At 30.7% G+C, this 15,162-nt stretch overlaps 1 protein-coding gene across 1 annotated transcript in view; it reads left to right on the top strand.

The window, feature by feature from the left end:
* LOC148230060 (uncharacterized) overlaps positions 1-15,162 on the top strand; it is a 51,176-nt gene that overhangs the window by 5,697 nt on the left and 30,317 nt on the right. The window contains exon 2 of the mRNA XM_088196974.1: positions 3,158-3,453. Coding sequence (XP_088053100.1) covers positions 3,158-3,453 — 296 coding nt within the window. The remainder of the gene's footprint in view (positions 1-3,157; positions 3,454-15,162) is intronic.

Here is a 15,162-nt window from a genome sequence, read left to right as displayed (position 1 = left end):
AAAGGTATTAAGGATACCTTTACAAAAGGACATTTGGTTATTATCCGTACATCCCAGCGCCTTTCTTTTAGGAGCGTTGGGATACGATTCGCTGAGCTCTCGCAGAATGTTGTATGTCGCTTAGCATTTCAAATTACTAAAAGGTGCTGTCGACAAACCAGCTATTCTGGAGGAATTCCAGTTTTGGGTTCCGGATCATTTTCGAGAATCACGATCGCGTCCTCTTTTGATGGCCGTTAGGGCTAGGACTCGCCTATAGCTGTGGCCATCCGGCTCCTTAATACGCTGGCATTACATATTTACTTTTTTAATGTTAGCTACGAAGATCTGATCCAGTTTGTATCATTTAATTTTGATATTTTATAATTTTTTGTTATGTTTAAGTATTGTTATATTTATGTTTATATACGTTTTTTTATGTTTTATAAATTTAAAATTTGTTTTCATTTCGACCATCGTGGCGCATTGGGGTAACCTGTTAGGCCACGATGGTCTTAATTTAATCTTAAAAAAATAAAAAATACTATATTTGTGTATAATTGCCGTACGCCAAAATAAAAAAATCATCGAATATTAAAATTAAATATTACAAACCGGAACAGCTTCTCGTAGCTAATAATACATAGAGCAATGTGCAATGCCAGAGTAGTAAGGGGCCGGATGGCGACAGCAATAGGTGACTCGGCTAGTGCGAACGTCCTGGCTTTAACAGGTATTATAAGAGGATGCGATCGTAATTCTCAAAGACGTTCCGGAATCAAAATCTGAGAATAATAATAGATTTCTTGAAGAAAGGCTTATCTGGGCTAGTAAAATTAGACCAACGAAGAAAGGCTTGTTTAGACTAATAAAATTGTATGACATTTAATGACACTGAAAGACAATCGAATGTTTACTCCTATAAATAATTGAGATTCTCCTGCAGGTCGAGAGAATTCAAAATCAACTGCAACAAATTGGATCCTTGCAGTACTTCAGTAAATGTATTATATCGTTCTGAAAATGATTTTTTAAATTTTACGAACTGATATATATTGATCAAGTAATTTGCAAATAAAATCCGAAATAAGATAATTTGTGATTGACTTAATCAAACGCCTTTTCAAAATATGTGTATGTTTGTCCACTTGTACACCAGAGTCCAATGGTTTCGAAACAAAGTTAGAAAAAACATTAGGTTAGTGACATTGGAAATCATGCTGCTGTGCAAAAAGAAAAATTTGTGTAAATTCGTTTTTTAGCTAGCAATATTCATACTTCACCATAACATAAATGATTTTATTATAGTATGTAAAAAAATGTACACACTTAACAAGTTAATTTATTCGATTCTAGGGTGCCTCATTCCCCTTTCGTCATAAATCATGATAAATGTTCACACAAAATACGTAATTTTATTCTAATACTTACTTTCTGAGAAGAAGAACTTTCTGGGGGAATGGTCCATAAGAACCGCCGTACAATGATAAGTTATCGAAAACCACGAATATTCTTATTAGTTATCGCCGTCGGTTCCGATGTTACCGTCGCTATGTTTCCTTCTCACGCAAATACATCACGATAGCTCACAAGAAACATCCATAGCATTACGCAGACATCGCTAATGGCGTCGTTTATGGAGCCGGTCTTTCAAAAGGCACAATACTCTAGATTTGCATAATATTCGGCTTACGTGTCGCGTCTCGCAAAAAATATGCGACACGGCCAAAATAATATGTATTGTGTACCAACTATATGGATTAAATTAGTAACGATTATGCGTATAAAAAATTGCGCAGGCGTCTAACGATCGTAATTAAATTTGTATTACGAAAATGTGTCAAATATATATCTTATTATTTTATATAATTAAATGTGACGCTTTCTTTTTCCTATCTATTATTTGATGCAAAAAAATGGATTAGTTTGGTCTATGAAGTTCTACTGCATCACACTGAAGCATGATGAATTTATCACTGACACTCGAAAAACTCTAAAATAAAGAAGAAAAAGAAACTCGAGATAAAAAAACTGAAATATAAAAACAATTACAGGCGGCCCTCGACTTTCGCACATAATTGGTTCCTGAAAATGTGTGCGAATGTTGAATGTCCGAAAGTCGAGGGAAGTAAAAAAAATTGAAATTGTGTGTATTTTAAAATATTTATATATCAAGTAAATATAAGATGTTTAAGAGGCGTTTAAGAAACACGTTTAAGTGAAATTTGCGGGTGTTTCCTTTCAAAATTTATCGAGAGTTAGCTGTTAGCACTATTCTTTTCCTTTTCTTCATATAGTATTTTATAACATGCTATGTTTTTATTGATCGCCCCACGCACTTGAGATATGCGTTCTCCATTGGGATCACAATCTTCTATAATATTTAAAAATTTGTCAAGGTGCGTGAAGGCTTCATTCATATTTTTCATTGTTAAAGAGTTTTCCAAAATAAACCTGTCTCATCTACATTAAATATTTGGCTAGAGGAATATTCTACATCTTCAATAATTTTGGATAATTAGGAAATAAATTCTTTTGCAGCATCTTTATCCGCATCAGCCGATTCTCCAGTAAATTTAATATTATGAAAAGAATACCTCATTTTAAAATTGTAAAATCAACCGTTACTTGCTTGAAAAACCGTGTTAAAATATTTTTTTAATCTATCCTTCCAATCTTTGTGCAAACTAAGAGCTTTTGCTTGAATAATTGAAATACTCAGAGGGACATCATTTTGATGTTAGTCATCGATATACAATGACAAAGATTTTCCATTTCATCCATGTTTTTTTTTGCTGTGTTTTTTTGGAAACAAATCATTAAGTATTGTGGAAATATATCTTTATTTTCCACAATTTTTAACGTATTCTTTAATTTTATTTTTATTTTGCAAAATTGAACATATCGTAGACCTGTCCGATTGAAGCAAAAGATTCACCGCTATCAGAACGTTTTTTTTAAAAAAAAATTAAATTTAAAAAAATTGTTTTCTTTTTTAAATGTGATAGCGAATTGTACGAAAGTCGAACGTTCGAAAGTCGAGGGCCGCCTGTACTTCCCAAAAAATAAAACTTTTTGTGACACAGGGAAATGTTACAAGGATTATGACACTATACACAATAATGCAACGTAAAAATATTATAAAAAAGAAATATAAAGTATGGTTTTTTCTTTTCAGTCTACCGACAGAGTCACCAGCGCTGGAGAAGTTACGCGTAGCGAGGCGATGGTCCAGACCAGACAGTGCCTCAGATCCATGGACTAACTTAGGAGCCATAGGCATGTCAGCTAGTGCTAGAAGAGCGGCAAGAGCTTTACTGCCCGGAAAGAACAGAGGCTCTAGAGATCCTCCTTGGGGTCCCAAAGACTTGGCGAAAGCTGCTCGTCTCCTGGAGAGTCCTCCTCTACCGGTGTCCTTCGATGACGACCAAGAGATGCGCAGAGTTTACTCTCTCATCTACGACGTTTTTAGATGTAAGTAGACATATCTTTGTATCAGACGGCTGACGCACAGCTCACACCATAGTTGTGCCTATTTATAAACGTCGGTAAAGTTTCACGCTAAAATTTCAAACCAATCAATTTAGACCGCGTTTTGAGAGCGATTGGTACCGAGTCGACGACAAAGGGTTTGATTAAGGTCTTGAGCATTTGAATGAATTCAAAGTAGCTTTTGTATTATTTACGCGGAACAGTATATACATAAAACGGGAACATTGAGTTTTAAATCACAAAACACAATGGTATAATGTGCAAGTCATAACAGCTTTACGCCAATGCACACTGTATAAAAAAATAATGCATAAAAAACATATGTATTTATAGAACACTATTTTACAATAATGGCTATGACACAATGCATCCATCAACTGTGAGTACCTGAATGAAAACAAACATATACTATGGTTATTACTGATGATTAAAATATCAAATAGCTGTGCTAATTGGGAATTTGTACAATACTCCTTTTTATGTACCATGTACCCGGGTACCCGCCGGTTTTCAAAAGAACCAAATACCCGCTTATTTTAATTTCAATATAATATTTGATTTCTCCATATGAAATAAATATCTCAAACAATTTTCAAAATACAAAATTCTCCGGCTATTCTTTTTTTTCGCGAGATTTAGTGGGTAGTGAGTAGAGATTCTGTGTCGAGACAACCCGGGAATTTATTCCCGAGAATTCAAAGATTTTTTGCTGTCTCGAGTCCCGGGAATTTAAAAATTAATAACCCGGGACTCGAGACTTTCCGAAGTGCAATTTTACAAAAATATGTAAAGAGCGAATTTGATGTCGAGCTTAATTTATGTCTCGATATGAAGACAAGGTAGAATTCCTTATTACCCATGATCTCGAGATTTTGAAAGTTACGAAATTGCATTAGAAAATCATTAATTGATCTTGGCATCGGCCAAATTTGGAATGAATCGAACATTCACGTATTGGAAAATATTTGTGAAGTACTCACTCCTATAAAACTAGCAGTTGAAGCTCTAAGTCGTCGAGATGCCACTTTATTAACTTCCGAAATTATTGTTAATTTCCTTTTAAAAAAAATATTTGAAATCAACACAACTCTGTCGCACGAACCACCAAAATATTTCAACGACTAGAAATAAAAAATTCAACTTTAAAAAGAAGTTTCAGATATTAGATTCAACTATCAAGCGAACTCCGAATCTAGAGCTTTTATTCAAATCATTGCTTACAATTAATCCAACATCTACAGAAAGCGAGAGAGTTTTTTCTACATCTGTAATATTTGCCACAAAAACCAGGAACAGGCTATGTGATTCATCATTTATTTATTTTATTAATTTATTTAGCTTAATAGCTAATCTTTACATCTAACAAATTTAGTAAACATATATAAAAATATATAAAAAATACATAACAGAAAGAAAAAATATACAATAATAAAGACTTAATATTATAATATTTTATTTCTATATGTACGAAGGTGTTTTTTTATTCCATTTATAAAACCCGTTATATTTTTGCTGTTTCGGATTTCTCTTGGAAGACTATTATATAAATTAAAACCTCCGTACATAATTCCCCTAGCCGTACTCGTTTTCTTATACTTAATTATTTTTAAATTTTCTCTATTTCTAGTATTATATTTATGTACATCTTTATTTCTTATTAAATACTTATTAAAATAGTGTGGTAACATATTATTTTCTAACTTATATATAAATACTAAAACATTCATACTCAATATTTCTTGAACATTCAACCATTCTAATCTATCAATCATACTTTTACAATTAGTTAATCTATTTTTATTTAAGATTACTCTCATTGCCCTATTTTGTAATTTTTGCAACATTTGTTTATCTAATTTATTCAATATATTTAAAAGTGTTGCACAATAATTAAAATGGGGCAATATTATACTATTGTAAATTAATTTTTTTGTATTTATACTTAATATATTTCTTAATCTAGATAATAAACCTATTTTTCTACTAATTTTTTTTAATATGTAATTACAATGTTCTTTAAAGTTTAATTTTGTATCAACAATTACTCCTAAATATTTTATATTATCCACTATTTCTATATTAGAGTTATTTATTACTATTTTGGTACTATCATCTAACACATTTTTATAATTAATAAACATACATTTAGTTTTATTCTCATTTAATTTAAGTACATTATTCTTTAACCATATCTCTAACACACCTAATTCATCATTCAAATTACTCACAACTTCTTCAATGTTATCACCCATGCAATAGATCAATGTGTCATCCGCAAATAGATGAACTTTACATTTTCTTACGTTATTAACTATATCATTTATATATAAAACAAACAACAATGGTCCCAATTTAGACCCTTGTGGTACTCCATAATACACTAACCTCTCTTCAGAACATACATTATTTATCTTAACTTTTTGTTTTCTTTTATATAAGTAATTATTAAACCATCTCAAAACTATATCACTTATACCTATACTCTCCAATTTCTTCAACATTATTTCTCTGTCTATTGTTTCGAAGGCTCTCTTGAAATCCAAGAAAACTGCTCCAATGATTTTGTTTGTATCCTTAGCCAACAGCCAATCATTTATCACTACTTGTAATGCAGTTTCAGTGGAATGCTTTTCTCTGAATCCCGATTGTTGTTCACATATTATGTTTTGAGAAGTAATAAATTCCTTTAATTGTTTGATTACTACTTCTTCTATTATTTTTTCTATACACGGTAGCATGTTGATTGGTCTCATTTCTTCAACTTTTTTACTATTTTTTATTTTAGGTATAGGTACAATAGTAGCAATCTTTAAATTTTCAGGCATTTCTCCTAATGAGAGTGCTTTATTTATTAAATAATTTAATTTAGTTCCTATTATTTCCCATGTTTCTTTAATTATATTTATATCTAGTTCATCAGTACTAGTTCCTTTTTTAAATTTACATATTATGTTATGAATTTCATCTAATGATACTGATTTAAATTTACTAAATTTTACAATTAATGTTTTATTATTATATTGTACTAAATTACTAATCCTTGGTATTGAATTTACAATTTCTTCTATGCTCTCAATGTAATATGTATTCATCTTTTCTGCCATTATATAAGGATCTTGATATATATTTCCATTAATTTCCATTTTTATTATGTCGTTTTTCTGAGTTGGATTAATTAATTGTTTTATTGATTTCCACATCTTATTTGGATCATTTTGTATTTCATCTATCAATTTTTCATACCATTTCTTTTTAGCCATTCTTAATACTTTGACTGCCATATTTCTACATTGTGTGTATGTTTTCCATTTTTCATTAAAGACTTTATATTCTATTTGTTCTGTTTTTAATATTTGAAAAATTTTGTATGACTCATCTCTTTTCTTTATAGCATTTTTAACATCATCATTAAACCACGGTTTTGGGTTGTAACGATATTCCTTTTTAAAATTATATTGACTTTTTGTTTTACAATCTACTATATTCTTATAAATTTTGTTCCATATCCTATTAACATCCATATTATCTACATTCCAGTCACATTTTTGTAATTCTAATCTTAATTTATTAAAATTAATTTTTTTAATTATATCAATTTTTTTTTGTTTTTTTAAACTTAAGTTCATTATGTTTTTCTATATAAATATATACAATTGAATGGTCAGTTATTCTTGGAGTTGATTTTACTTCACAATAAATTTTTTTGTTGTTGGTAAATACTAAATCTATTAATGTGCTCGATCTATTATTAGTCCTTGTATTTTCTTTGACACATTGTCTTAAACCAAATATATTTGATATTTTTTCTAATTTTGCTGTGTAAAAATCTTCACATTTGTTCCAATTAAAATTCCAATCTCCAATTAAAACAGTATCCAAAATTAAACGCCTTGGTGTTTTTAAAAACATATTTTTTCTTACAAAAGTAAAGGTTTTAACTTAATATTGATATAAATATTTCGATTAAGAAAATTGTAATAAATTAAATATAAATAAATATCGAATAAAGTGTTTTTAAATTGTTTCAATAAATTTTCACCTATCGTACCTATAACACAAATAATATAAGTTAATAATAATAAATTAATTAAAGTTAATAATAATAAGTTAATTAAAGTTAATAATAATAAGTTAATTTTTTAACATAATTTTTTTTCATGATTATACGAAAAATAATCAAAGTCTCGAGTCCCGGGAATTCCCGGGACTTTAAAAATTTGGGTCTCGAGTCCCGGGAATCGAAAAAACCCGAGACTTCAGAATCCCTAGTAGTGAGAGCGGTGTATTGAAAAAGGACAGGAACAGTGCAAAATTATTGTTTCACAATGTAAATTTCGTTTCGGTATCCTCAAACATTTTCCGTTTAACAAATAATTAAAATGCGAGTATTTGCAAAAAATACACACGGCATAATCGGGGGACGGTTGTACACAAAAAAACAACATTTAAGTGTACTGTTATTATTTACCGTCAGTGATTTATGATCGCTTGTTGTCCATCGCTTGATGGTTAGCACTGCTAGTAGCAGATGTTTTAAAACGATTTCATAATATTCTATAGTATTATTAAATAAAAATATTACAAAAAAAAAAAAAAGATTAATTAAAAACCTATTTATTCCTTATATATGTACTTTGCAGATATTTTGTTAAAATACATGTTCAATGGTACTGTGTACTAAGTGATTATACAAGGTACACAGTGTCATCGAGCTTCTCAATTGACAAATCCCAATATCTTTGAGGCTTTATTGTATATGTTTTCTATACGCTGATGGAATCTGTAGTATTGAAATAGGACACTCAAATCAATTACCACTTCTTCGCTATAAAGAACATTGTTATGCATTTTAGAATCAATTTAAGTGGCGTTTTTGCTTTAAAACACAAATTGGCCAAGCTTAAAACCTCTAGAAATTCTTGATATGGCAATGTACAATACAACGACTTGTGTTGCTTATATTGAACATATTAGAAGCGAATTGAAAAGTATTTTTGAAACAAATAATCATTTTGTGGGTAAACACAAACTTATCTAATTTTTAAATATTAAAGTATGACAAACTTAATCAAAAGCTTTTACAAAATCAGTGTAGATGGCATATGCTTGATTGTCTATATCGTCACAAGTCAATGCAACAAACTTACGACAGTGTATACTGTAACTGATTTTTAAACTGATGCTATGTAAACGATTTTGTTCAATATCGCCCTTTAATGAATATTACATATATTGACTATTCAGGGTTATGAATCATGCTGGTGTGTATGATATTTTAACTTGTCATAATCGATTAGGTGTTATTTTATAAAACACAAAAATATTTCTGTGTATTAACATTCATATTTATAACTAAATTAATAAAGTATATATATATATACATATATATTTAATTATGCGTAGTAAATATTATATTTTGCTTTTCCATTAAAATTGAAAACTTTTGATTGATTTATATTACTTTTATATAATATATTCTCCATTGATTTTAGAATGGGTACGATACTCGTCACTAAAAATAGTTTACAACTAGTCGGTTTTCATTTTTTTTTTTAGTTTCTATTAGTTAGTTATTGTGAATGCATTTATATACAATCGTTTTCCCCTAATTATACAATTTTATGGCATTATAAATTTCATTACCCAAAGTTTAATATTGGGCTATTAAATTCATTAAAAGAAAATAAAACATAATTATTTCGTTTGCTTGGAAAGGTGACTAATATTTTTTATATTATAATATAATCTATATGAAAACTATTATTTTTTCATTTAAAAGTATTTATAATTTTATTTATATTCTCTATCTTTCCTACATTTATTTGTAATATTATGTAGTACGAATATTATATAAAGTTTTTATTACAATTTATTAGAGATTCTGACACAGAATTTTTTGATTGAGGCTTCTTAAAAGATTTTTTTTTTAAATTTTGTAAAAATCCTGTTTTGATTTTAAAAATATTTATTAATTTTCATAGTAATGCTAATTTCTATTTAAAATAAATTATATGAAAGTAAAGTACTAATCCTAATGCCCGAACTACACTCTCTGGAAGTTGTCCGAACCGTAGTTACAACTGAAGTCGGCTGAGACCTACGACTTCGAGTAAGCGACCACACTGTCGCAAATTTCATATGCCGTCCGGACGGCGGCTGCTGTCACGTACAGCCGGTATATTTGCGCGCGATCGAAAAATGTGCCAAATAATCGCAATTTTTAAATTGTCATGTAATTAAAATTACGCTACTGATAATTATAAAAGTTTGTGTGGGCACTTACTAATACAATATCAGTGAAAACTTTTCGGTCGTAAATATTCAATTTACGCAAAATATTTGTCGGCTTTTGCAAAATGCCATAAGGCATAAAAATGATACTTCAGAATACAAATATCAAATCTGTGACTATCCTAGAATTTGTCGCCATCGATTCTAAATAAGAATTCGTTATGGTGTGACATTTATATAAACCGATCTAGGAAAATACATAAGGATATTCGAAACGATTTTTTTAACAAAATCAAGTATCACTAATTATTTTTTAATTATTTAATTTTATAGGAAAAAAATATAATAACGATATCGCTTAGAAGAATATACTATCAACATTATAAATAATCCCTTTTGGTGCCCTAAAATATTCAAAGATGTCAGTAAGAGTCTGTTGAAGTCCCCGATAAGCATGTGGTAATATAACTTGACCACGTGACTATGATGCAGCGCTCGACATGCGTGTTGACCATAGAACACATACGCGCATACTGAAATTGAACCGAGTTACTCGTTTTATCTCAGTTTGCGAAAAACCATATCATTATCTCTCTCACTCTCGTCACATAGCACGCGACAAAGCATAAGGGGAAGTATCTCACCGCTTGCGCTCGAAAGAGCAGCTCCGACTTCGGTCCGTTTGCCGACAATGTTCAGAAGCGCTCGAAGCTGGCCAAGTCGACTGTATTACCCCACTTTACCTCTCGTTCTCGGTAACCTCGGACAACTTCCAAGAGATTTTAGAGCGGGCAGAACCAAACTCGACCAAAGTAACCCCGAAGTAACCTACTATATTCTCCGTCCTTGGCTAACCTTGGCCAACTTCCAGAGAGTGTAGTGCAGGCATAAGATTGCTCTTACATCTACTGCTATTTTTAAAAATCAGAGAGTCGTAGTAGTATCTTTGCGAATCACCATCATAGTAGCTATAATATTTTTTTATATTTATAAAAATAAATCAATATAAATCATCCATTATAGGACAAAAAATATTTAAAAAGCTGAAAATAAAAAATAATATTTAAAAATTCCAGATTTTATTATTGTCGTAAAAATATCATTAAAAGAACGATGTTATATGAGAATATATTTTGGCAGGAATATATAAATTATATACGAAACTCTTATTAAGGAAAATAGAGCGATTGAATATAAGCTATAAATATATAATTGATGTTAATGACTGAAAAATAAAATCTTAAGGTTGAGAAAGAATGTAAAAAAAAACTTTTTCACATCTAATTTTAAATCAGGTAGACAACTGCATTGAATTTTTTTTTATATCCTTAATGGTAAAACTCATGGGCAGATATTTGCACAGCAACTTCATAATATGTTTCCAAAACTAATGTTTTTTTATCATCAATTTAGGCAAAAATATACAGAGAAATTTAAATTGTTTTTTTTTTGAACGCTACTGTATAACAAAAAATAAAACGTTATCTCCACTGGGATATTTAAATCCAGAAATACTAATTCACATACAATTTGTATTTTTACATATGCTATTTGTATTCTCACGTATGTGCATGTTAATTATCAGCCATATTAAACGCGTAGTTTATTTAGTAGTTTAGTCTTAAAATCGATATTAGTGAGATTAATATCTCATACGGTCCATGCAAAACAAATTTATCTGACATATTTAGCAATAAACGAGTAACAGCTTAATTTAATTTAAATCACTGACGACTTAAGATTGCTTCAATAAGGCATAATAGGTGAATAACCACTTATTTTGCCAATACAAAGATCCAATTGTCTCCATAGAAGCGCTTTGCTAATCCAATGGCAAAAACCACGTCAAGTTCGATCAAACGGCAAGGTTCTTATAAAAGTTTGCTTCGATTATAACGGTCTATTACGAATTCTTATTATTCCAGGAGTCTTTGTAGTTTAACGCAGTTTTTATGAAGCAATCTTATGTGAACGATTAGACACTAGAATTATGGGAAAGCAACTCTTATTTTTTACCGACTTAAATTTCATTACTAATTTGTTAAGTTTTGCTCAAATACGACAACGTCGTGATGTTGCAGTAATCGCATTTATGATCATATGCGTTTTAGGACCATAAAGGAGATTAAAACAAAAGCAAACAATTAGCTCAAATTACCAAAACATTTTATAAATGTTTTGAGGATTAAAGAAATAATAAATACATATTTTTTGATTCAGATAAAAATTGTTGTAGCGCATGTTATGTTTTTTTTTCTATATTGTATTTATATACTAATACTAATTTTAATATTCCATATTTTAAGGTATCTGCGTTTTTAAATTATAATTATATCACACACGCACTGTAATATATATCAATATTATTATTATTATCATTAACTTTGATTCATAAATCCAAAAATTTGCTATATTTAGTATGGTATATTAATATGTTTTGCATGATAGTACGCCATAAATAGTGATATTAGTGGATATACTTTATCCTAGAAAGTTTTAAATGGGCAAATCAATATTTCTTAATAAGCTTTTAGAAAATGTAATTAATTTTAATATTTTATACATAAGCACTTAAAAAGAAATTCTGAAGATCAATTCAGGGTTAAATAACCGCAGTAAGGATTCGATTTTCCAGAAACAAATCGTTTGTGGAAAAATTTTTTCAACGGTCACGAAGTTAGTTACGCATATTTATGTAACACTATTTATTTTACGCGTATAAAACGCGACATTTAAAGGGGGTATAAAAATATTAACGACTGTTATAAAAATGAACTTCCAAAGAGTTGGGGGAGGTTTTCACCCCTAGTACAAGTGGCCCATTTATGTACGAGCTATAGCGTCATCCGTTGCCGTTGATATACAAAATAAAAATATTAATTTTTGCGATGGTTATCAGCGAATATGTAAATAAATCATCGTGTATCGAACGCCATAGTGGGGTAACCCGGTACCCTAATTTCCAAATTGAAGCCAGGAAGTTAAAGGAAACTTTTCGTCACGTGACTCGGGACAATTTTAAAATACGTGTAATCTTTGGAAGCGTATCGATAATGCGTAACGGTATGGTTATCTGTGCGATTGAGTCGGCACTTTTCCTTTCGTGCTGTGGTTCTCAAGCAAACTCGAGGTTTGTTATTTAATTATGTTCAAAATAAGTTCTTTCGTCTTCAATAAAATTATTAAAGTTAGTCATTGCTTTTGTACCCTAAGATAAACATTTTATGAAGTATAAAATAGTACAGTAAACTAAATTTTAATTTGTAGAAACTAAATAATCTGTGTCGATTAAGACTTTAAAATTGATTAACTGGATATTCACCCGGGTTTTCATGACTAAATTTTATCAATGTGTGGTATACACATTGAATTCACAAGCTTTGTGCATTTTTTTTATGTGTATGTGCCATAGATCCGAGTAGTATGCCTGCATTACACTCTCTGGAAGTTGGTCAAGGTTGGCCAAGGACGGAGAATGTAGCGGGGTACTTCGGTTTTGACCGCTTTAAAATCTCTCGGAAGCTGTCCGAGGTTACCGAGAACAAGAGGTAAAGTGGGGGTAATTCAGTCGACTTGGCCAGCTTCCAGCGCTTCCGAACATTGTCGGCAAACGTACCGAAGTCAAAGGAATCAAAGTCGGAGCTGCTCTTTCGAGCGCGAGCGGTGAGATACTTACCCCTTTGTTCTCTCGTGAGAGTAATAATGATATGGTTTTTCGCAAACTGCGATAGAACGAATAGCTCGGTTCAATTTCAGCATGCGCGTAGGCGTCCTATGGTCAACACGCATGTCGAGCGCTGCATCGTGGTCACGTGGTCAAGTTATAATACCACATGCTTATCGGGAACTTCAACAGACTCTTACTGACATCTTTGAATATTTTAGGGCACGAAAAGGGATTAATTATATTTTTGATAGTATATTCTTCTAACAGATATTGTTATTATATTTTTTTTCATATAAAATTAAATAATTAGTGGTACTTGATTTTAAAAAAAAAATTGTTTCGAATATCCTTATGTATTGCCCTAGATCGGTTTATATAAATGTCACACCGTAACGAATTCTTATTTAGAATCGATGGCGACAAATTGTAGGATAGTCACAGATGTGGTGTTCGTATTCTGAAGTAGCATTTTTATGCCTTATGGCATTTTGCAAAAGCCGACAAAGATTTTGCATAAATTTAATATTTACGACCGAAAAGTTTTCACTATTATTGTATTGGTGAGTGCTCACACAAACTTTTATATTTATTAGTAGCGTAATTTTAATAATATGACGGTTTAAAAATTGCGATTATTTGGCACATTTTTGGATCGCGCGCAAATGTGCCAGCTGTACATGACAGCAGCCGTCGTACGGACGTCATTCACGGCCGCATGAAATTTGTGGCAGTGTGGCCGCTACTCGGAAGTCGGTCACCTCGGCTGACTTCAGTTGAACTTAGGTTCGGACAACTTCCAGAGAGTGTAGTGCAAGCAGTAAAGTTAACCAGGATGAAAAGTTGGAATACTATTTTATTTTTATATTTATTAAAAATCTGATCAATATAACTTGACAGATTTTTTAATACGTCAATTATACCATTAAATATATTTATAATCAAATAAAATAATTATGGTACACAACTGAAATATAAAAACACAATCTGAAAACATCTAGCTTCTCAACGAGCTTTTCAATAAAAGCTCGTTGTGTTTTTAAATGGTGTTGTGAACAAAAGTGAAAGAAAAGCGTTTTCAAGCGCTGGTGTCTTGGCCACGATGGAAAAGAATAAGGGACGCGATCACGATTCTCTAAGGCACTCTAAATCTAGCTTAACATTAATGGATTGTCAACATCATCTCTAAGCAACTATAAAAAGTGCTTCATTGAGTAGATGCTACGGCGAGAATCCAATGTTTTGTACACAAACGCTTCTAGCAAAAAGGCATTGGGATACTAGATAGAACTGAATTTTTTGTCTGTAATTGCTTCTAACTAGAGCTTAACAAACAGTAACATTGAATTTTAAAATTGCCTGAAATCCATCACTTTTAAGGTTCGGTTATATTTACATTTTTATGAAAGCTCAATGACTCGAGTGAACAGACGTCTAATTTAGAATGCGTTTATTAATAATATTATGCATATTCTTTTCAGATTTTTGCTATCTTCCAAATAACATTGCAGGTCACATTTTATTTTCTGATTTATATGCATTAGATTGGCTAAAGAGTTTTAATTTTATTATGGTTCTCTATAAATATAGTACACACGAGTATATTGTTCAACTGAAACAATTCAAAGCTCCCATAAACTATGCACATGCGGATTGTTTGCGTGTTGAAAACCGCAAAATCGAACTAAGTATAGCCTATTTACTGACTTATATATTTTTCAAAAAAAAAATAATGCTCAGATAACGTGTGCCTGTCAGGATACGAATTTCACAAAGACAGGATTCACGATAAAAAA

The sequence above is a fragment of the Plectrocnemia conspersa genome, unplaced genomic scaffold, assembly GCF_051122295.1.
Source record: "Plectrocnemia conspersa isolate PC_06_02 unplaced genomic scaffold, ASM5112229v1 ptg000011l, whole genome shotgun sequence".
Lineage (NCBI taxonomy): Eukaryota > Metazoa > Arthropoda > Insecta > Trichoptera > Polycentropodidae > Plectrocnemia > Plectrocnemia conspersa.
This window is presented reverse-complemented; position numbering and strand designations above follow the sequence as displayed.